General features: G+C 39.9%; 1 protein-coding gene across 7 annotated transcripts in view; it reads right to left on the bottom strand.

Annotated features, from left to right (window-relative positions):
• GTF2I (general transcription factor IIi) overlaps window positions 1–24,996 on the bottom strand; it is a 109,577-nt gene that overhangs the window by 76,808 nt on the left and 7,773 nt on the right. For all 7 annotated transcript variants that reach the window (XM_086692502.1, XM_086692505.1, XM_086692503.1 and 4 more), the window contains exons 2-3: window positions 6,872–6,975; window positions 3,270–3,408 (exon numbers count right to left, since the gene is read on the bottom strand). In XM_086692502.1, the coding sequence (XP_086548628.1) occupies window positions 3,270–3,408; window positions 6,872–6,970 (238 nt within the window). In that variant the 5' untranslated portion in view covers window positions 6,971–6,975. The remainder of the gene's footprint in view (window positions 1–3,269; window positions 3,409–6,871; window positions 6,976–24,996) is intronic.

Raw genomic sequence — 24,996 nt, 5'->3', positions numbered from 1 at the left:
GGTTTCAGGTATGTTTTTTCTATATTCTAATATTTATGATTTGTTATAAAAAACAGAAAAAAAGGGATGAGGGGGAATTTAAAAATAATTAAGCTTGGCTGGCTTAGTCAGTGGAGTGTGCGACTCTTGGATCTTTTGGGCTGGTGAGTTTGAACCCCATGCTGGGCACAGGGTTTACTTGACAGATAAATAACTTTTTAAGCTTTAAAAATAAAAACATAAGACATAAATGGCTTGAATAAAAATAGTAAGAAATGATCATCATCTCTGAAATAAGTGTTGCTGTAACTAAAAATTCTGTAAAGTAAAAATTAACTACTAGTAGTTTTAAAAAAGACACGTCTTGGGGCGCCCGGGTGGCTCAGTCGGTTAAGCGTCCGACTTCGGCTCAGGTCATGATCTCACGGTCCGTGAGTTCGAGCCCCGCGTCGGGCTCTGTGCTGACAGCTCGGAGCCTGGAGCCTGTTTCAGATTCTGTGTCTCCCTCTCTCTCTGCCCCTCCCCCGTTCATGCTCTGTCTCTCTCTGTCTCAAAAATAAATAAACATTAAAAGAAAATTAATAAAAGAAAATTAAAAAGACACGTCTTTAGAGTAATTTATCAGCTACAAACTTGAACATGAGATTATCACCACCACAAAACACAGTCCAGGTTGGAAAAGTCTACCATCTGTGTGTGGCTACCTAACACCTGAAATGTACCAGTCCAAACTAAGATGTGCTGTAAGTTTGCAAAACATACCTGATTTTGAAAACTTAGTACAAAAAAAGAGTATGCAAAATATCCCAGTCATAATTTTTAGATTGATCACATGTTGAATGATAATGTTTTAAATAGACTGGGTTAAACTATAACCACTAAATAAATTTCCCTTGTTTCTCTTTCTTATGAATGTCGTAACTAAAAAACTTCAAATTCTAGGAATGATTCGCATCATATTATTTCTCCTGGATAGTGCTTTTCCAGCCCCTGGGAAAGACAAGTCTCCCCCAAGAATTTCTAAAACTGAATCATAAACCTACTGATTAGGTTACAGAAGACCACTATTGATCCTTATCTGCAAAATAGATTCTACAAACAAATATTATGCACTTAAGAATTACATCCCAAGATTATTCTCTGGAGCACTGAATTATTGGTAACAAAAAGAAAGTATGAATACTTATAGGCAGGGACTACAGTTGCAACTGAGGACAAGTCCCCCTAATGCTTAGCTCTAACCACTGGAAAACCACATAAGCAAGGCAGTGTAGGGAACGGGAATATAAACACAGCTGCCAGGGGGATTATAGTATTCATGGGACAGATGGCAGCTGATACACACATAATCAAAACATTATTACTATAAACTTAAACACACAAACATAATCGAAGCCTTAAAATTCTCAAAATGATCAGAAATAATGAAAAAAAATTTTTAATGAATTATACTGTCATAAAGCTTATAAAGATTATAAAGATTATAGTGGGGGTGGAGGGAGGCATGCAGTGGAGAGAAGTTATTTTTTTTAAAAGGACTAAAAATACAACTGACAACTAAAATTAATAAATAAAGAAAACTAATTTTATTCACCCATGATCCACTCAATTTATCATGAATTGGATCTAACTAGATAATGGAAATTTAAGTTTGGCACTTAAAGATACATACTTAGGAGGGGCACCTGGGTGGCTCAGTCGGTCAGGCAGCCGACTTCAGTTCAGGTCATGGTCTCCCAGTTGAGTTTGAGCCCCGCATCAGGCTCTGCGCTGACAGCTCAGAGCCTGGAGCCTGCTTCAGATTCTGTGTCACCCTCCCTCTCTGCCCCTCCCCTGCTCACAGCCTGTCTCTGTCTCTCAAAAATGAATAAACGTTTAAAAAAAAAAAAGATATATACATATATTAAATGCCTATAAACAGACATCCCCACCATTTTGTTCTCTTTCCATGTTGAAGTAGAAGCTATATCATTGAGTCAACATAAAACCTGTGGACAGCGTTAGGTTAAACACAGATACAGAAGGGGCGCCTGGTGGCTCAGTCAGTTAAGTGTACGACTTCAGCTCAGGTCATGATTTCACCGCTCGTGAGTTCAAGCCCCGCATCGGGCTCTGCTGGCAGCTCAGAGCCTGAAGCCTGTTTCCAGTTTTGTGTCTCCCTCTTTCCCTGTCCTTCTCCCACTCACGCTCTGTCTCTTTTCTCTCAAAAATAAATAAATGTTAAAAAAAATATATTAAAAAAAACAAAAACGGGGCGCCTGGGTGGCGCAGTCGGTTAAGCGTCCGACTTCAGCCAGGTCGCGATCTCGCGGTCCGTGAGTTCGAGCCCCGCGTCGGGCTCTGGGCTGATGGCTCAGAGCCTGGAGCCTGTTTCCGATTCTGTGTCTCCCTCTCTCTCTGCCCCTCCCCCGTTCATGCTCTGTCTCTCTCTGTCCCAAAAATAAATAAAAACGTTGAAAAAAACAAACAAACAAACAAACAAAAAAAAACAAAAACAGGGGCGCCTGGGTGGCTCAGTCGGTTAAACATCCGACTTCAGCTCAGGTCATGATCTCGCGGTCCGTGAGTTCGAGCCCCACATCGGGCTCTATGCTGACAGCTCAGAGCCTGGAGCCTGTTTCAGATTCTGTGTCTCCCTCTCTCTCTGACCCTCCCCCATTCATGCTCTGTCTCTCCCTGTCTCAAAAATAAATAAACATTAAAAAAAATTTAAAAAACAAAAACAAAAACACAACACAGATACAGAAACTGTGGGTCTGTGAAAGGCCATAGGTATTAACATCTTACAGCACATTTCTCTACTGCATTTGTGCCAGTATCTAGTAAGTTCTCACCAACTGGATGAACTTCCAACTGGAGGATCCCAAAACTCACTGAGGACTCTGACCAGGTGGTTCCACTAAGAGAATCAGAGACCTAACTTTGCATTGTGCTTACACAAATTTAATGCACACTGAAAGACTTGTTTTGAACACACCAAATATCTATCAAGAAAATAAATGTTATTTAAATAAGAACCTTAAATCAATTCAAAATTTCTCTACCTTCTCTCTTTGTGCCACTAATCCAAAGTAATGGCGAGAAAGGAACACAGAACAGTACACATTCACCATTTTCCTTACACTCTTCAGTAAAATTTACCCTTATAGATTACCATGCCTGTGATTCATTTGGAGCATGTCTCTGTAGACATTTTAGAACATCCTTTTAGTATAAATGTCATTCTGCTTTAGAAAAGAAGACATTTGTTATCCATAAATACTTAGGCATAATAAAAATATAATACTTACAATATTTTACAAAATCTTTCTGAAAATCCTTTCTGGTGTTGACAAAAGCACGTCCTCTCTCGGTTCCAACGACAAACACATCTGTTTCATACACTGCGATACAGGCCACTTCTGCCTTGGACTTGGCCAATTCTTTACACTGAAATACAAATAAGCAAACCTTATGTTACATACAGGTGTTTAAAAGTACTATTTCTGCTGGATGAATAAAACATCTCACTTCAACTCTTACTACAGAATCTGGAATTAGATGAAGTTCCTAGTTTCTGGCTTAGATAATCACATAAAGAAGAGAGTCACCATTTTTTACAAGTAGCTCTCTTTCCACATAGTTTTGAACCCCAATTTTAAACAGGAGAAAGCAGAATTTTTAAGAAAACAAGGCAGAAATCCCTTGCAATCTGTTACAGGCCAAATCCCCGTGAAACAGACTCAGATTTGCACACGGGCTTACTGGTGGGTACTCTCAATAGCAACACCCATGAGACGTGAGGGGCACCGAACTCGGCACAGACACAGGGAGAGCTGATCACTGGTGCACCTGCATCAGGGGAGCTCCAGAGCTGGGATGCTCCCCCGCAAAGAAAGGGGAGACCTTGGGCAGGGGAGCCTCGAATGCTCACAGCAGCTGGGGGAATTAGTGCCATCAGTCCTAAAGGGAAGTTGAAGCCACATCACAACATCTACCGCATAATCCCAACTCCACAAGTATCTCTGTATGAATATACACAATGGGAATCGTGTTGGGCGAGTATATTTTTACTAAGTAGGGCTTCTCCTAAGTATATTCCTATGAAATTAAAAGTTCTTAAAAATCTTAAAAACTTCTACAACATTCCATTTTATGGATGTACAATAATTCATTTAGTACTAATATTATTGGAAATATTGGCGATTCTAAGTATCGTTCCTTAAAATAACACTGAAATAATAATCTGGGGACAAAATAGAAACAAGAGTCAAAAAACTTTCGACTCTGAAAGCAAATACTTTTAAGGTTCTCAAAACCTACTGCAGACTGCCAAGAAGGTTCTATCAGTTTACACTCCCATCTGAGCTTCTACAAGAGCGAACTCACAAAAATCTCAAAAATGATACAGTGTAACATTTCAAGAAACATTTTAAAAGGGTATCTTAGTATAATCAATAATCCACTAATTAGCTAGTATCAAACTTAAAGAGTATTGTACCTTAGATATTTTTCTATAAGTTAACATATACTCTGCTTATTCTTCTACTATGTTAGTAGTCGGTTTCCCTACTGATGCACAAAAGTACCTCACTTATTTTAGGCACAGAAAAGCTGTTTATGAAATTAAATATACAATTATATATTTTTTCTTCTGGTTTTTAAAATTTGCGCTGATATATTATTTTTTTTACTCATCTAGAGTTTCAACTTGGTACATAATAAACACTTGAAGTTTTTTGGGTTTTCTTTTGGTTTTTGTTGTTGATTTGTTTTGTTTGGACCAAATACTCTATGTTCTCAGTACCATTTGTTGCAAACCACAGCTTTCCTCTATTTGGTTTTTATTTACACAAGGACCATTCTCTAATTTCTTAAATAAAAATGATTTGCATAATACTGCTCTACAACATTATCATGTATAATTTTAAAACTACTGAGATGATCAGATATCTTTTGAAATATAATAAAGTCACAGTGCAGAACTTCTGACCTAGAGATGAGTCAACAATTGTTCTGAGCATGAAGAATAACGCCATCCTATAATTTCGTTACGTTATATTTACATGAGATATACTGTGGCTGCTCACCCAAAAGGAAGTGTTATTTACTTACTTAGGTATGGACAGGGTGCTTGCCTACTCCACTATCCACACTTAGTTGGACATTCCTGTCACCAAAGGCAGTATTTATGAAATGGCAAAGCAAGACGCATGTACAGCCCAAAGATTAGATCAAAGAAATCTATGAGCCAAAGGAAAGATGAAACTGACCTATACACCTATAATTATACTTCATAATTTACAACCAGGAATGTGAGGAGGAAATAAAGGCTGCGAATAATGAAGTGACTTTGCCTAAGAAAATTATAAAGACAGTTTAAAGGAAGAAAATGGGCCCTATATGACCATGTTATTCTACGTATAGTACAGTATTAAAGAAAATTATTTTAATAAACAGAGTAGAATTTAATCTCTAACCTATCATTTAACATTGCAGCCACAGGGGCACCTGGGCGGCTCAGTCAGTTAAGCGTCTGACTCAATTTTGGCTCAGGTCATGATCTGAGGGTTCGTGGGTTTGAGCTCTGCATCGGGCTCTGTGCTGACAGTGTGGAGCCTACTTGGGATTCTTTCTCTCCTCTCTCTTTACCCCTCATTCTGTCTCTCTCTCTCAAAAATAAATCAACATTTAAAAAAGAAATAAAACAGCGGCACCTGGGTGGCTCAGTTGATTAAGCGTCCAACTTCGGCTCAGGTCATGGTCTCATGGTTTGTGGGTTCGAGCCCCATATCAGGCTCTGTGCTGACAGCTCAGAGCCTGGAGCCTGCTTCACATTCTGTCTCCCTCTCTCTCTGCCCCTCCATGGCTCACACTCTGTCTGTCTACCTCTCTCTCAAAAATAAACGTTAAAAAATTTTTTTTTTTTAAGTAAATAAAATAACATTAAAGCTACAAATGTTGGCTGGTTTTAGGAACACAAGGTAGAAATAAGTTACGTTCAGAAAGTAACAGTATACAGCCACTGAACAGATACTAAACTTTCTGTCTTTAAGGAAATTATTTTTCAAACTTCTCAAATAGTACAAAGAAGGAAAAAAATGCCTTAAGGCGGGGAGGGTAACCAACCCACAAATTATTTTATACTGACACCTGTGAGATTAAATGCTATCTAATACTAGTCAATAACTAGGATGGAAAATACATAGCCTCCTCCTACTTAGAGTATACTATATTTAATTTCAACATCAGAAAATACCTAAGTCTGATGCATAGAAACCTGCAGGCTGAAATACTATGTTTCTAGCTATAGTTCTGTAAAAACATGATTAAGTTGTATTACTACCATCACAGTAATACAAAAATACAGCAAAAGAAGACTACTTAATAGTTTGCTATAATTAAGTATACGACACAGGTTTCTTAAAAATAAAGAGCTAACACACTACATACGCAGTAAAAGGCGGTAGAGTAAGGTCCACTGTGGGTCACAGCACATATGAACAGAAATAGAGAGCAGGCTCTCAGGGCCTCCATATCCTGCCAGTGTTCTTTATACAGATACAATAAAACACCAGCACCACCCTAGAATATACAAACTCACTCTGAGTGGCTCCAAATATTACACATAAATTCAAAGCTAATGCTTGCAAAACAAGATATTGCCTAAGATATTGGTAGGTAAACAATTGCAATTGAATGTAAAACATAAAATATTGACCGAAGTTAAGAATATTCTGAAACATGGTAACAAAATGATTTGAAAGGCTTAAATCCACAATTATTATTTAAGCAAAAAACCTCTTATTATACCAGAAAACGTACTATATGTTTACAAAAACAAATCAGTCTCACCCACCGGCTCAATCCTATCCAACTATAAAAATTTTATAGGACGGTAAGGCCATCTCACCATGGACTCAAGAGCAGACATAAGGAACGTCACCACCATCCTGCTCTCCGAGGACTCCTCATCTTCGACGGGCAGGGTAGACATTGCTACTTGGGCCATGATCCCTAGGAAAGCAGTAAGAAAGTGAGCGGCAGAAATTCACAATGTTCTTCTAAACATACGTTCAGAGCTGGTGAGGGTCCCCCACAGATGGCCTCATTTACAGTTTTCTTGCCTGAGAGAAAACATAAGGCTCAGAGACTGAGTATTTGATTTGTCAAAAACTCCTACCCTCTAAGATAGAAAATCTATCCCCTAACTGTCCCACTAATTTCCATACTATGTCAGCATAACTCCCCAAAATAAATTCAGATGTCACCCACAACCAGTTAAAATCTCTCCCAAGTGAGAGTGAGAGGAGACTGTAAACTCCACAATCCAGTGACAGTTTACGACAGTTTAACACAGGATGTGGATGCAAAGCGGCCTTCATCCCAGGCCCACGCTGAGTGGGTACAGCAGACTGACGCTGTGGAAGAGAATTTCTTCTTTCTTACTGAGGAAATAGTTTGCAGGACAAACGGTATCTAAGATTCCTTTATAATAAGCCTATCAGTCTCTTTGGAAAACACTTTCTGATACTCGGGTATCAGCAAGGAGCCTCAGTGGAATCTGAAACCCTGTAAAAATACAACACATAAACACCAAATAGTAAATGTTGGCGAAGATGTGGAGAAAGCGGAACCCTTGTGCACTGCCGTTAGGAATGTCAAATGATGTTCCACGGTGGAATACAATTTGGCAGTTCCTAGAAAAATTAAACAGAATTATCGTGACACAGTAATTCCACTTGTGGGTATATACGCAGAAGAATTGAAAGCAGGCACTCAGCTGGGTCTACACCCATGTTCACAGAAGCATCACGCACCACAGCTACACAGGCAGAAATGACCCAAATGTCCACGGTCAGCTGAACGGATGCGCAGATGTGATACATCTATACGACAGAATAGAACTCAGCCTTAAAGAGGAAAGAAGGTCTGAAACATGCTACGACGTAAGTGAACCCTGAAAATATTCTTCTATGTGAAATAAGCCAGACGTAAAAAGACAACTATTGTGATTCTACTCACATGAGAGACCTCGAATTCGTCTAATTTGTAGAGACGGGAAGTAGAACGGTGGTTGCCAGGGACTAGGAAGACTGAGTGGCGGGGATTTATTGTTAGTGAGCATAGTTTTAGTTTGGGATGATGAAAAGCTCTGGAACTAGATACTGGTGATGATTGCGGAACAATAATGAATGCATATAATGTCAGGGAAGTACTTTTAAAAATGGTTAAAATTGGGGCCCCTGGGTGGCGCAGTCGGTTAAGCGTCCGACTTCAGCCAGGTCACGATCTCGCGGTCCGTGAGTTCAAGCCCCGCGTCAGGCTCTGGGCCGATGGCTCAGAGCCTGGAGCCTGTTTCCGATTCTGTGTCTCCCTCTCTCTCTGCCCCTCCCCCGTTCATGCTCTGTCTCTCTCTGTCCCAAAAATAAATAAATAAACGTTGAAAAAAAAATTTTGAAAAAAAATAAAATAAAATAAAAATGGTTAAAATTGGAGTGCCTGGGTGGCTCAGTCGGTTAAGCGTCCGACTCTTGATTTTGGCTTAGGTCATGACCTTGCAGTTCATGGGTTCGAGCCCCAAGTCAGAGCCTGGAGCCTGCTTGGGATTCTCTCACTCTGGCCCTCCTCTACTCAGGCTGGGGCCCACACAAAAGTAACAGAGCACAGATACTTAGGAATTAAAACTCGACAATGAAAGACAGTAACAAAAATAATGACTACTTATCCCTGGATCTGTGAACAATCAGCAATTCTGTTTTCCAAAACAAGATCTCTATCTTGAATGGAGATGGAGTCAGGAAAAGCAGCATTAAGCAAGAGAATGGTTAGAAATCATTTTCCCTAACAGCTTTGGTCCCATTCTTACCTCTTAGACAAATAAGTTTTTTTTTAAATTTTGGTTAATGTTTATTTTTGAGAGAGAGACAGTGCAAGCAGGAGAGGGGCAGAGACAGAGGGGGACAGAGGATCCGAAGCGGGCTCTGTGCTGACAGCAGAGAGCCCCATGTGGGGCTTGAACTCGTGAACCATGGTATCAGTACCTGAGCCGAAGTCGATGCTTAACTGACTGAGTCACCCAGGTGCCCCTCGGATAACTAAGTTAAAGTAAATTTATATTAAAATGTGGTTCAGTCAATGGGGCGCCTGGAGCTCAGTCGGTTGGGCGTCCGACTTCAGCTCAGGTCATGATCTCGAGGTTGGTGGGTTCAAAAGCCCTGGGTTGGGCTCTGTGCTGACGGTTCGGAGCCCGGAGCCTGCTTCGGATTCTGTGTCTCCCTCTCTCTCTGCCCCTCCCTGACTTGTGCTCTGCGTCTGTCTCTCAAAAATAAATAAAAACATTACAAAAAAAAATGTTTTTAATAAATAAATAAATAAAATGTGGTTCAGTAAAAATGGACAACAAAGCCATATCATTTGCCATAATCAGAACATTCACCTAGGATATACCGTCATTATTTCTCGTAGTATTTCTTCATAATCTCACTTTTCATTCAATTCTCCAGCAAGGGAAAGAGGAGGTATGTTCTCATTTTACGAATGCAGTGATGTGTCAAGGTCATATAGCCACTATCAGTGCCAGAACACAACACTAGGACAAAAGTTTCTGCCTACTGCTATTTCCACTATTCACCCTAAATTGCTGGAAATCTGTCATGAGGTCATTCGTGTTCAATGAGTGTTAAGAAATAGGAGACAGAGGCCACGCCGACAGCCCTGTGGGGGTGCCACAGGCGCCGAGAGGTCCTATTTCATTACCAGAACTCAGGAGGCATCACAGCAATGTTCAATGGGAAGAACCTTGGAGGTGACCAGTCCCGTCAAGCTTGATGGGGAAGGATGAATTTTGTTTGGGGCTTTCTGTTCTCAAGAAATGTGTGTATATCCGCATTACAACAGAAATTCTCTGAATTGTTCTCTGTCCACCCTAAGAGGTCATTTCCCTGATTAGCTGAGTCAAGACCACTCAAGGAACACTCCCTGGCACCCTCCCTGGGCAACTGCTGCCTTTCTCTCCTCTTTCCCAGAAAGGAACTGCCATCACATAGCGGCATTAACGACAGATACAAGGGACACACACCAGGCCAGGCTGCTGACACAAGCTTATGGGACAGGAGACGTGACAGTCACTGTAAGGGAGAAAGAGAGGACAAAAGCAAAACAGAAGTATTCACAGAACCTAGAAAAAAGAACTTCACAGGAGACGGTGTTCCCATAACATACTTGAGCAGAACCCATGTAGTCTTTCTTCTTGCTTTATTTTAAAAAGGTGTGTGTGTGTGTGTGTGTGTGTGTGTGTGTGTGTGTGTGTGTGTGTGTGTCACTAGAAATGAACAATAAAAAAAAGCACCATTGAAAGCAACTAAAATAGGGCAGTTAGCTCTGTGCTCAAGGAATGCAAATAGGCATATTTGTATCTCTGAATTTCATTAGTGATATTCTCTGGAACAAAAAGGAAAATGAACAAAATAATCATGTACTCCATAAGACAGTAAATACAAAAACAGAATGGATCCCTTTGAGTCTTTTATATACAGGCAAGGAAGAAGAATTGACCTAAGACAATTCATAGGGTGAACCCACGTTAGACAAGAAAATGACTTCTGGTTTCTGGATTTGTAACCTGTGTTCACTCCCCACTGTGTATCTCTGATGGGGTCTTAGTAAAGGAGGGGTGGTAGACAGAAAAAAGGTGATCTCTTTATAAGGCAGTCATCCAAGGCAGAAGACCAACGGTCAAGGAACAACCCAGTGGGTGTCCAATACTTAGAGATGTACTATCCGTACTATCCAATATGGTAGCCAGTAGCCACATGTAACTATTTTCATGAAAAACTAAAATTCTGTTCCTCAGTTGTACTAGCTACCTTTCAAGAGCTCGGTGTCCACATGTAGCTAGTGGCTACTATATTGCAGATCACAGAACATTTCCATCATCACAAAAACCATACTGCTACAGAGATTACACCATGTTGCATAAGTTCATTTAAGCTTATTTGTGAGAAGTAATTCTCATGACCCTTTGAGCCACCATGGTGGTACCTGTAATATCTCTGGTAGGTGTCCTGAGAGGAGAAACACAGAAATACAGTTTTATGATACGTTATGATTAAAATGCCCATGAGACAGCAGGGACATAGACCCTACTAAAATTCCAAGGAGGCTAACCCCCTATCAGGGCAATGACCTTGCCTCCATGATCAGCCAGCATCATCTACTTGCCACATTACATATTCTTATAGCATAAATTCTTCATCCCAGCTATGTAACAGCCCATCAAAATGGAATCATAACAATTTCTCTAAGCATCTTCATAAATATGTCTTTTGTTGGGGCACCTGGGTGGAGCTCAGTCATATAAGCGTCTGACTTCGGCTCAGGTCATGATCTCACGGCTCGTGAGTTCAAGCCCCGAGTTGGGGCACAGAGCCGGCAGCCTGCTTCAGATTCTGAGTCTCCCTCTCTCTGTCCCTCCCCCATTGGCGCTCTCTCTCTCTCTCTCAAAAACAAACATTTAAAAAAAAATTTTTAAATAGATATGTCTTTTGCCTTATTTCCATATTTTAAAATTCTTCATACTGAAAGAGATAAATTGTATGAACATCTTTATAGCTCTTGATATATCACACCAAAATTTTTACACTGTTTCCAGAAATGTTTAAAATATACGAAATTCAGGGTGCCTGGCTGGCTCAGTCACTATAGCATGTGACTCTTGATCTTGGGGTCATAAGTTTAAAACCCATGTTGGATGTAGAGATTATTTTTAAAAAGCACATTATTTAAAAGAATAATAACAATAAATTATGCTAAATTCACCAGCCTCACCAACACTTTGGATGCACAGCTATGACCTAATCACTATGAATACCTTATTACTACCAAAGTAGTCGAACTTCCTTGCTTATTAAAGAAACACTTTTCATAGTTTTATTATTTATATTTCTTCTTAGGTGACTCAGATCCTAGGTCCATTACTAAACTGATGTCTGATGGTTTCATGTTTGCATAAACTGTCAATAATTTTTTTTTTAAAGCAGGCTCCATGCCCAAAGTGGGGCTTGAACTCACGATCCTGAAGTTGAGTCACATGTTCTACCAAAACTATCAGTAATTTTCATTCCCAATCCAGGCTTTCAATTCTGATTATTATTATACGAATGAATATTTTTGTGTGTGTTTTTATGTTTTTTCGGCTCTTTTATGTGTTTAATTCTGTACTTCCAAATGCAGCATCATTTTTGCTTCAATCTTTCATCTTTATTTAACCACACATTTAAGAGTCTTTGTTTATTCTCTTTGCACCTCAAGACTTTCCTTCTGCCTGAAGTTAATCCTTTAAAATTTCTTTCTCATGGCAAACTTTTGTGTGCCAAAAGTCCTTTATTCTTCTAAGATATTTTCACTAGAATAGAAATCTAGGTTGAGAACTTCTTACCTTCAGCACACTGAGGTTATTTCATTATAGTCTGGCCTCCATCCTGTGAAGATCATCCCCATCTGTATGCCTGCTGTTTTTAGGATGTTCTTTCTTGGATGCATCTAGATGCGCCCTTCTTTCTATTCAGTACGTCATTCGCTGGGCTTCGCCCTTCTTTCTATTCAGTATGTCATTCACTGGGCTTCTCGAATGAGGATTCCTTGTGGTAAGTTCTCAGCTGTTACCTCTTCAGATACTGACTCTGTCCCGTTCTCTGTCTGCCATCCTGTGAGACTCAGATGGAGTGGGTGCTGATAACTAAGACTCATACCCTCTTCTGCATTTCTCTCATTTTTCCTCTCTTTCGTAAACTCTTTCCTCAGACTCACTTTCTGCTTCACCAATTCTTTCTTTTTATTTTGTTCACAATTTTCATTTCTAAGATTCCTATTTGTTGTTATGTAACATTTTAGTCTCCTACTCCCTAGAGACTTTCAAGCCTGACATTCGTCTTTAAATACAAGAGAGGTAAGGGATGCCTGGTGGTTCAATTGGTTGAGCATCCAACTTTTGATTCTGGCTCAGGTCAGGATCCCAGGGTCATGGGATTGAGCCCCATGTTGAGCTGTGCAGTGGACACAGAGCCTCCCTGGGATTCTCTCTCTCTCTCTCTCTCCCTATCCCCTGCTCGTGCTATCTCTCAAACATAACAGAGGTGGTTGTTTTATGGTCTCTAGCTGTATTTCTTAGCTGTATTTCTATTGCTTATGGTTCTTGCTCATATTCATGGTACTTGTTCCCATGTATGCCTGATTATCTTCTACTATGTGCTGGTCACTTTACATTAAAAAGTTATTTTTGGGGGCGCCTGGGTGGCTCAGTCGGTTAAGCGGCCGACTTCAGCTCAGGTCACGATCTCACGGTCCATGAGTTCGAGCCCCGCGTCGGGCTCTGTGCTGAGAGCTCAGAGCCTGGAGCCTGTTTCTGATTCTGTGTCTCCCTCTCTCTGACCCTCCCCCGTTCATGCTCTGTCTCTCTCTGTCTCAAAAATAAATAAACGTTAAAAAAAAAAAATTAAAAAAAAAAAGTTATTTTTGGGGCGCCTAGGTGGCTCAGCCAGTTAAGTGTCTGACTTTGGTTCAGGTCATGATCTCACGGTTTGTGAGTTCGAGCCCCGCTCTGTGTCGGGCTCTGTGCCAACAGCTCGGAGCCTGGAGCCTGCTTCGGATTCTGTGTCTCCCTCTCTCTCTCTCTGCCCCTCCCCCAGTCACACTTTGTCTCTCTCCCTCAAAAATAAACAAACATTAAAAAATATATTTTTTAATTGTTAAAAACATTTATTTTAAACGTGGACCCTAGAGGCACCTGAGTGGCTCAGTTGGTCAAGCATCAGACTCTTGATTTTGGCTCAGGTTATGATTTCATAGTCATGAGACTGAGTCCCACAACATGTTTTGAGCTGAGCGTGGAGTCTGCTTAAGATTCTCTCTCTGGAGGCACCTGGGTGGCTCAGTCGGTGAAGCGTGCCACTCTTGACTTCAGCTCAGGTCACAGTCTCACGGTTCGTGAGATCAAGCCTTGCCTCTGGCGTGGCACTGACAGCACGGAGACTGCTTGGGATTCGCTCTCTCCCTGTTTTCTCTCCCCGGCCTCCAAAATAAATAAATACAATTAAAAAAAAAAAAAAAAAAAAAGATTCTCTCTCCCTCTCCCTTGCCCCTCCCCACCAGCCTCGGATTAAGACAGGTCCCTCCAGGTATCTAGGAACACCACCTGCTTGGATCGCCATAATCCAAGTTCAAGGCTTCAGGTTCCTTGGGCCACCCAGATGTTAACACAGACCACAAATAGGGATGCAGACTAGCTTAATCACCCTCATCCAATCTGGAGTCTTACTAGGGGGAAAAAAAGGTCTATTTGAGCCCCATGCTCTGTGCAGCTCTGGGCTTCAATTTCTGAGCCTCTCATCCCACAAGGAGGTAAAACTGGTAGACACCCTCAGGACAAAAGTGATTTTTCATTTCTATTCTCTAAGTTCCCACTTTCTTTTTCCTAGCAGCCTTTCTGTATTAGCCCTTCCAAGTTTCCATCTTATCAACTTTGTTATTTTTACCAGTTTTGTTTTATAATCTCTTAAAAATTATTTTAATGTTTATTTTTAGAGAGGGAGAGAGAGAGAGAGAGAGAGAGAGAGCACACAAGTGGGGAGGGACAGAGAGAGAGGAAGAGAGAATCCCAAGCAGCCTCCACCCTGCCAGCGCAGGGCCCGAAACGGGGCTCAAACTCACGAGCCATGAGATCATGACCTGAGCTGAAACCAAGACTCAGACATTTAACTGACTGAGCCACCCAGGAGCCCCTGTTACACAATTTTAGAACATTCTTATTAGTTCCACCAACTTTGGGAACCACAGCTTATGATATTCTTTATTCTGAAGAATAACTTTATGAATTTGCTAGAACAAATTCCTATTTCAAACCACCAAGAAGGGAATTTTTACTGTTTTAGTTAATTATTCAGCCTAAAGGTTGCACCAGCTCCACATGCAGCTAGATCCAGGAACACAAGACGTCACTGGAGTTCGCTCTACTCCAATAGTGTCCTTGAGCAGATGGGTTTCTTCCCTAAGGCAGAGATGAAGGCCACATGTATCTTTAAGCTTACCACAGACCTGGTACCGTGATCTCAGAGGCAGCAGACTATTGTATCTACTACGTTGTGCACGAAATTCTGGGGGTTTGTGTCCCCAGCCTAGCCTAATTACAGTGGCTGGGCAGAACAAGATTCTCTGGGGCACACTGGGGCTGGCAGTCTAGCCAGACCCACATGGAATAGTCAGGCAGTTGGGGGTCCTGGCTGGCTCAGTCTGCAGAGCATGCAACTCTTGAGCTCTTCATCTCAGGGCTGTGGGTTCAAGCCCCACGTTGGGCGTGGAGCCTACTAAAGGAAAAAATAAATAAAAAGGCAGAACAGTGCTTGCCTGCAGCCACCTCACTCTGCTGTATCTTCTTTCCCATTTTTTCAATATCCTTAATTCGTCCACTCTGAGTGTTGTCTGACTTTATTTTTGTTTCCCTGATTTGACTTTAATTCTCCTTTCTGAGTTTCAAAGACGAACTTAATTGGCCTGTTGCTGTTTCATAGGTCTTTTATGCTGGTCAGCTATTGTCTAAGGTGTGATGCCTATTTTCTCTCTCTGAAAACAGACTCCAGTCATTCTTTGCAATCTTCTTCTGTTTCTTGTCGGAGATCCACTTCAGGGATTAGGTTTATTTGTGGTCTTACTGTTCTGATCTGCTCTACCTCAAAATAAGCCAGTAACTAATTCCATATAAATTTTCATTTGGCCATACTTCTGCTTTTAGTTTATTGATCCTTGCTGTTAATGCTAAACAGCAAAATAACAAAAAATATTTTATAGTGAGTCAAATCGTGAAGATTTTCACACGTGCCATTATCACTCTAACAACAACAAGAACAACAAACCCTGAGGTCCTTAATATTTATTATGGTGATCTCTAAAATATTACTGAATGTTCAGTATTTCTGATTCAAATCTAAGCTCCGGATCCCACTGGTAAATGGGGAAGGTACTAGATTACACGGATCCTATCTTTTTTTTAATTACATTCATGCCCTATTTCTTTTTTGTTACTTTGTTAATTTCAACAAGTTATCTTTCCATTTCAATCTTATAACACATAATCTTAGGTCAAGGACAAAAAAAAAAAAAAAAAAAAATCAACATATTTTGGTGCAACCTCCCTGCTCCATTATGTTATAAATGAGAGGCCCAGCCCAGAAAGATTAGCTGTCTTGCTAAGGTCATAAGGAAAGTTAATTTTATAACAAGCGACTGGAATCTGGGTCTCCAAATTCCAAATTACCTCTTTCATGCACAATAATAATCAAAGAAAAGCAGGTTAAATAAAAAGGAACCCAAAGTAAATAATTACACAGGGATTAAAACTGTAATACTAGGCAATCTTTATGAGGCAGTAAATTAACTGCCACCCACTGTAAACAAACTGAAGCAAAAGGAAAGTATCCTTTTTGTCCATAAAACAAAGATGATGGTGGACACTGAGGAATACTTTATATATATCAACATCAGTAACGTTCTATGAAGAAAATAAAGGATTTGAGTCAAAGCAAAAAAACGAATTACAAACCTAGTGTCTAGATGAACACGTAATTTGTGTCACAAAATGCTGACAGGCACGATCAGGAAACGTATCTCCTCTAACAACTACCAACAGCCCTCAGAACTGACTCGGTCAAATCTTAGTTAAAAAATCTAAGACCCAGGAGCTACTCTCAACCAGGAGGAAATGGATTCAAACTGATAGAGAAGTAGCAAGCCCGTTATTTTATTCTATTCTCAAAAACTTTATTTATTTTCAAATTTTTCCGCAAACTGCTAGGGTTATCTCAGCTATTTTTAAGCAATTAAGATCTAACCTGTGTATTTACTTAAGTATGGTGAAATAAACTTCAAGACTGCAAAAATCAGGAACTTTTCTAACTCAATGCTTTGTACAAAAAACCCAGCCAGATCTGGATCAATTAAAACAGAAAAATTTCAAAAGTGGCTAAAATATCTACCACTAGGATACTGTCCATGGAAGACAGAATTCAGACAATTCAGGACAGATAATGGTACTGAATTCTGTAATTGTTTACCAGGCTTAAGTAACAAAACAAAACACAACAAAACAAGGAATACTTTGACCAAGAGTAAAATCTTGAATCTTTTCAAACAGCTGAATCTTTCATTCAAACTTCTTCAATTATTGACTTCGACCCTTCAATACAGTGTGGGGGGTGCCTGGCTGGCTCAGTTGGTAGAGCACGTCACTCTTAACCTTCGGTTCGTGAGTTCTTAACCTTCGGTTCGTGAGTTCAAGCCCCTTGCTGGGTGCATTACACACAAGACGAGTATGATATGTTAAAAAAATGCTGTGTGACTTTCCATTATCATGAACGGTCTTTTTCTGGACCAGTATTTAAGATGATCTCTTCCTTGGTTTTTTGGTATCAGTTCCAGTTGTCTCCATTCTCTGAGATCTAGTCACACAGGTTATTATTTGCATATGAGGTAAAATGCAAATTTACCAACTCATTTTATTTAGAAACCTTAAAGTCAAGTTTTGACAAAATTTGACAAAAGCACCATCATCATAGTCTAAAATATATAAACTAACAAAAACGTCTTCAGTGAGAAGTATAAAATAACTTCAAGTATCATTTAATTCTAAGGAAAAAGTAAAATGGGATCTCAGACTTTTAAAAACATAAATTGTGGGGCGCCTGGGTGGCGCAGTCGGTTAAGCGTCCGACTTCAGCCAGGTCACGATCTCGAGGTCTGTGAGTTCGAGCCCCGCGTCGGGCTCTGGGCTGATGGCTCGGAGCCTGGAGCCTGTTTCCGATTCTGTGTCTCCCTCTCTCTCTGCCCCTCCCCCGTTCATGCTCTGTCTCTCTCTGTCCCAAATAAATAAATAAACGTTGAAAAAAAAAAATTAAAAAACATAAATTGTTAGGGCTCCTGGGTGGCTCACTCGGTTGAGTGACCTACTCTTGATTTCAGCTCAGGTCATGATCCCAGGGTCACAGGATGGAGCCCTGCATAAGGCTCTGCACTGAACATGAAGCCTGCTTGAGATTCATTCTCTCTCCTGCCTCTCTCTCTCTCTCTCTCTCTCTCTCTCTTTCTCTTTCTAAAATAAATAAATAAAATAAATGAACTGTTGGGATGTCTGACTGGTTCAGCTAGTGGAGCATGTGACTCTTTACTCAAGGTTGTGTGTTTGAGTCCTACATTGGGTATAGAAATTATTTAAAAACCAAATCTTTAAGTATAGTTATTTATAAGTTTCTTCAAAATGATGAGAACTAAAAGTTAAAATTCATCATCTGGGATGTTGCACATTTTGCCAAACATGGTCCCTAAAATAAATGGAAAGGATCTAATAGTTTGATCAGTCATCTTTATCCTTAACAAGATTTAGTTGCATGAAGATTAACTTGGGTTATCATATAATACTGTATTCTGACAATCTTCTAGGCTGCCTAAGTCTTTCTACCTTTGCAATTGATGATACTTAATACCTTCACATTCTACCTATAATTACTAGCAGCTAAAAAATCTGTTTTTCAGAAGAAACATTCATCCCTAAAATGCCAGTATGCATTGACTACAATCAGTTTGGACTGCAGACACAGAATTTGTGTCTCAAATTTTTCTCAACACGCTACCACTCGTTCTAATTACATCTACTCGGTAGCTTCTACAGAAAACGTGTTTAAGGTAACTCACTGACCCTATTCATGTGTCTTCTGAAGGATACCAAAGGAATTAACTTGACGTGTTTATGACAAAAGGGGGGCATTTGCCTAACATATTTTACAAAGAACTTTATTTGCATTTAAAAATTTTTTATATGTTTTTACTTATTTTTGAGAGACAGAGACAGATCATGAGTGGGGAAGGGGCCGAGAGAGGGAGACACAGAATCCAAAGCAGGCTCCAGACTCAGCTGTCAGCACAGAGCCGGAGGTGGGTGGGGCTCGAACCCATGAACCCCAAGATCATGACCTGAGCCAAAGTCAGACGCTTAACTGACTGAGCCACCCAGGCACCCCAAGCAGAACTTCTTTTTAAAATCTAAGAACAGGGGTGCCTGGGTGGCTCAGTCGGTTGAGCATCCGACTTTGGCTTGGGTCAGGATCTCACAGTTTGCGAGTTCGAGCCCCTTGTTGGGCCCTGTGGTGACAGCTGGAGCCTGGAGCCTGCTTTGGATTTTGTGTCTCCCTCTCTCTCTGCCCTTCCCATGCTCATGCTCATGCTCTGTCTCTCAATAATAAATAAACGTTAAAAGAAAACATTTAGAGACCCCTAAAAAAATAAAATAAAATCTCAGAACAGCTTAAAATCTCAGAATACCTTGGAAAAACAAGGTAAACTGTTCAAAATTACAGAATTGTTAAGTAGAATCTAATCAAGATCTGACTGTTCTTAATTCTCCATGTTCTTTCAAACCACACCACCTACTATAAAATTTAATCTGACTTTTAACGTTCCCCAAATGCCACTATTCACAGTACTTAAATTCCAGAAAAACATTTAGTTTTCAAAGATTTGGACAAAATAAAAATTCCCAGCCTCTAGAGAAAAAGTTTATCCTCAATTCTAAAGAGAGAGTTTCATTATCCCAAATTATTTCCACACAAAATACTTATTAACAAAGCCAAGCCTGGCACACACCAAGTGATCAAAGTTAACAACTAGTCAGGGAACAGACAGACATCATGTGCCAACCAACAGAACGTACTAGAACTGTGATACTCCCGCCTAAATGCATGGACAAATTCAAATTGAGAGACATTCTGTAAAATGACTACCCTGTAACCTTCAAAAAGTTCAAGAGTACGGAATTCAAAGACTGAGAAACTGTTCTAAAGTGAGGTGTATTAGAGGGACAAGACACCTGGGTGAAAATGTGATCCTGGATTAGAGCCTTTTGCTACAAAGTAACATCTGGCAAAACCTGAATGAGGTTTCTGGGTAACAGGTGTGTGGGAAATTTTTGTTTGCTGCTCCTGTAACTATTTTGTAAGTTTACAAGCGTTCCAAAATAATTTTTAAAGCACTAAGTACCTATGTGCCAACGAAGAAGCTAATTAAAATTTCTCTACTTTTGCCTATTTCATGGGTGTTAAAGTCTTGCTGTTTTTGCTATCAAAGGTAAGTAGAATGTTAGAACTGGGAGAAAGGCAAAGGATGTTAAATAGTAATTTATTGATTACAATTTGTCTCTATTAGCTTCAATAAAACTGGAAATGGGCTGTTTTTCTCTCTGTTTACATTTGAAAGAGGGGAGCCCAGAAGTGAAAGCACACACACACACACTTCACTTCAAAGGTTATCAAATTTCTCTACAGACTGCACATCAACTGGTAAACCGGGGGTCTTTTAGTTTGGACGGTATTTGCCACTGACCGTACTTCTGTCAATGGGTAGGTGGGGGGAGCCTCGCACCCCAGCACCAACACAGTGGTATCCTGCATAGTGAGCACTCTTCACATGTGCTGAATTCAACAATGAACACTGGGCTCCTGGCTGGTGTTTTCTCCCAATACTAGAACTTAGTCCCACTGCATGCTATCAAATAGTAGATCACTGGATAGAATGCATGTCAGAATATGTAATCAATAATGTGACCCCGGGTATGCATACGTGATTTTCAACCTTGTAGCTATCTTCTTTACTAACAGTTAAGTAAAATTACTAGTTTATCACTAATATCTTCCCTATACTTTTTTTTTTTAGAGAGAGAGAGAGAGAGCGCATGAGCGTGAGCAAGAGAGGAGGAGAGACAGAGAAAGAGACACAGAATCGGAAGCAGGCTCTAGGCTCTGAGCTGTCGGCACAGAACCCAATGGGGGGGCTCCAGCTCACGAGCTTGTAAGATCATCACCTGAGCCGAAGGTGGACGCTTAACCGACTGCGCCACCCAGGAGCCCCTCATTACCTATACTTTATAAACGTTATTATCAGAACTGGAAATTAGTATACTGTGGTGGTTAAGCGTGGGCTCTGAATCCAACTACTTAAGTTTATACTAAAACAATCCCTTAGGGGGCGCCTGGGTGGCTCAGTCGGTTAAGCATCTGACTCTTGACTGTGCTCAGGTCATGATCTTGCTGTTAGTGGGATGGAGCCCCGCGTAGGGCTCTGCACTGCGGAGCCTGCTTGGGATTCTCTCTCTCTACCGTTCTCCTGCTCATGCCTGTGCATGCTCTCTCTCAATGGATAAATAAACTTAAAAAAAAAAAAAAAAAAAAAAAACCAAAACATTATCCCTTGTGGTGCCTGGCTGGGTCAGCTGGTAGAGCATACAACTCTTGATATGGGGGTTGTGAGTTCAAACGCCCATGCTGGATGTAGAGATTACTTAAAAATCTTTAAAAAACAAAAATCAAAAAACCTGTCCCTCACTATGGGTTGTTTTGGATTAGTTAGCATCCCCACAACCTCATTTTCCTCAACTTTCAAATGGGAGTCCTAATAAAGCCTGCCTACCTTGGGACACAGGATTGATTGCTCTGACAAGTGCCCTGATTCAGGTAGCGCTTAGAATAGCAAACACATAAAAAACACTTTAAAAATGTTACTAGTGACTGGTATTCTTGCCCAACTCTCTTACTGCCCCTCAAATTTTGAAACATCCCAGAGAGCTTGTTACTTTTAATATTTTTTTAAAGATTTTAAGTAATTTCCACACCCAACATGGGGCTTGATTTACAACCCCGAAATGAAGAGTTACATGCTTCACTGACTGAGCCAGCCAGGCGCCCGAGCTTGCTACTTTTAAATTTGCAATTTGCAATTACCGGACTGGTTTAATATTAGTCCTCCTAATAAATCAAAATCTGTCCCTGTGGCATCTTCCTCCTGGAAGAGCCTTATTCTACAAAAAGGCCCTTTCAATGCACTGTGCTCCTCCAACACTCTCATCTCAGAATGAGCACCCCCAGTCTGTCCTGTGCTTTAGTCCTAACATCTTTTTACCTTTACCACACCATCCTCAAAATATTCCCATTTGTCCAGGCCATGCCCCAGAATTGGACATAACATTCTGGGTAAGATCGGTTCATCAGACTCTACACTAGGACCTGCAACTCCCAGAATTTCCTTATTCCTTGCCTATTACCACGGAGAAATATTTTAATTCACATTTCTAAGAGCTTATCTCCACAGGCTTAATAGGTATTTTCCAAAGAGAAGAAAATTAGGTTAGCGCTTCATTCAAAGGTTCCATTTTACAAATATTTAATAACGGAATGTAAAATCATAATTTATATCGTTAACATATATACTTAACATATATACTTCAGCAGACAAAAGAAACAGAGCCAAAGACCCATTTAAGTTCACTTAACTTCCATTAAATGTTAGAAATTCTATGTGATGGCAAGGGCTTCGAAATAAAATTAGAAATCCCTAAGACAAACCTTTGTTCAGATTTGATTTTTAAGTCAAGGCTTTTAAGTTTGTATAGTTGGCTCTGCTTACATTTTAAAATGTAAGTGCATGGAGCCCACGACCCTGAGATCAAGACCTGAGCTGAGATCACGGAGTTTGACGCTTAACTTACTGAGCCACCCAGGTGCCCCTGAAAGGTTAGGATTTGAAATGATCTGTAACTGTGTTATACATATACTTAAAACTTGACACCCTTTTCCACCATGTTTCAAAAACATGTTGAAATACCTAACAAAAATAGCTACATTTTATTTTTTTAAAAAACCCAGGTAAGGGGTGCGGGGGGGGGGGGGGGGGGGATCAGCCCATTAAGTGCTGGACTCATGATCATGTGGTCATGGAATCGAGTCCCTTTTGGGCTCCGTGCTGCGAGTGGAGCCTACTTAAGATTCTTTCTCTCTCCCTCTACCCCTCTTCTCCACTCATTCTCTCTCTCTCTCTAAAAACATTTTAAAAAGCCAGGTAAAAGGAAGAATGGCAAAATAATAAAACGAAACTGGGGAAAGAAGGTCTGCCCAAGTGAGGGATCCCACGTTCAGTCCTCAGCCTCAGGGTAGCCAAAGCAAGGGTCTTGAAAAATAAAAAATCTTACCAGCTATTCAGGAAGATCTGTAACTTTTCTTCGTACTACAGTTTGAGAGAAATTGTTTGCAAATGTAGAAGTTATCCTTTGAAACTGATAGTCCTTTAAAAAGCAGCAGCTTACTCTGCCAATACACAAACAATGTATCCCTTTGACCTTACTACAAGCTTAAAAATCATTTAGTACTGGAAAAGCTGGATCACTTGTTCTTTTTCTAACTTTGTATAAATGGGAAGAGGAAATGAAAATCAAGTAACTATGATCTAAAAAGCCCATCTTTTTTTAGTATACTGCTCACAGATGTTAGGCAACAGAGCACAGTATTTATGAACGCCAATTCTGGAATGACACCCAAGTTCTGAATTCAAGTTCTTATCTACTAGAGAATGACTGACCTTGGGATTCTTTAACCCCAAACTTACTAGTCTTGAAAATGACAAGAATAGGTGTACCTACCTTACACACTTATCAGAATGTAAGTTAAGTACTTGACAGTGTTTCACACAAGCGTTCAGTAAATTAACCATTTAAAAATTTAATTTTATTAAAGTAGTTACTTGCAAAACACACATTTATGTATCTATTTACATACAAACTCTCCAAATCCAAGTCTGATAAAATGAAAATTTCCCAACTAATTGCTTTAATTACTATTAAATAAAATAACCTATTGTCTGATAGGGCAGGAAAACTAACAGAAAGTGTCAAAATAAGTCACTGCTTTTGTTCCCCCATTTATTTTTATTTACTTGTTTTTCCCAACTTCATTGAGGTATAACTGACATATAACATTGTGTAAGTTTAAGGTATAAATAAATCATCGCTCTGAAATGCTTTTAAAGCATCCATGTGTCAGCATGAAAAGTTGTTTACATCAAATGGAGTCCTCAAAAATTATGTTTTAGGGGCACCTGGATGGCTGTTGGGTGGTTAAGCGTTCGACTTTGGTCAGGTCATGATCTCATAGTTCGTGGTTTCGAGCCTCACGTCAGGCTCTGTGCTGACAGCTCAGAGCCTGGAGCCTGCTTTGGATTCTGTGTCTCTGTCTCTCTCTCTGCCCCTCCCTTGCTTGCGCTGTCTCTCAAAATTAAAAAAACAGTAAAAAAATTTTTTTTAAATAGGTTTTAGATTTAAGTTAAAAAAGTCACCTTACTCCAAATACCTAAAACAAAGAAACTAGACTGAATATACACACTGAACTAAAGAGTCTTTACCCTGAAGCTCTCAACAATATAATTTGCCTAGACCAGTATTTTCCAAGAAATAGATTGTCCTGCGGCTTCACAGAATAGCTTACACACCCAGAAGGCCCTCAATATGTTGGGTAAGTGAATAAATAAGTACTGTTCCAAAAGCAATAAGGGATCTCTTCTTTTCCAAAGCTTAAAATACAGCAGATGAATAGTGAATAGCTCACTCATTTTGCTAGTATAAGAAAACTGTTTTTCCTAAGATAAGGCTATAAATAAAGAAAATTATGAAATAAGTAGACTCAGAAAGTGAATATCTAGTTAAGTGACTACCGCACTGTTTCCCAACACACCCAAGAAAAATTATTCTAAAAGCTCTGCAGAAGCAAACAAGACGACAAAAATACAGAATCAGAAAATAATTTTTAACTTACTATAAAAAAAACCACTGAGCTAAGGACTATGTGTGCAAATAGAATCAAAACTCACACAGCTATTCTCAAAAGTATGAGACCCATACAATCAGACATCTTCACAGGTTCTAACCAGGGCTCGTTTTAACCAAATACCCTAAATTGGATCAAACTCTTCACTACTCCCTACTTCTACAAATATACTGAGATATTCACGCACAGTAGTTTCTTTGCCATACCATAAAAACAAAAACTTCAAAAATCCAAAAACCACTGTAAGGATTTAAAAAGGAAGTAAATCCTGACACGCCCTTCAACATGGACGAACCTTGAAGACATTATGCTAAGTGAAGAAAAACAGAAAAAGACAAATACTGTATGACTC

This window comes from Puma concolor, chromosome E3 (assembly GCF_028749965.1).
Source record: "Puma concolor isolate L17-30 chromosome E3, mPumCon1.1.hap2, whole genome shotgun sequence".
Taxonomy (NCBI): Eukaryota; Metazoa; Chordata; class Mammalia; order Carnivora; family Felidae; genus Puma; species Puma concolor.
Note: the sequence above shows the minus strand (reverse complement) of the source record. Positions and strands in the feature narration are given on the sequence as shown.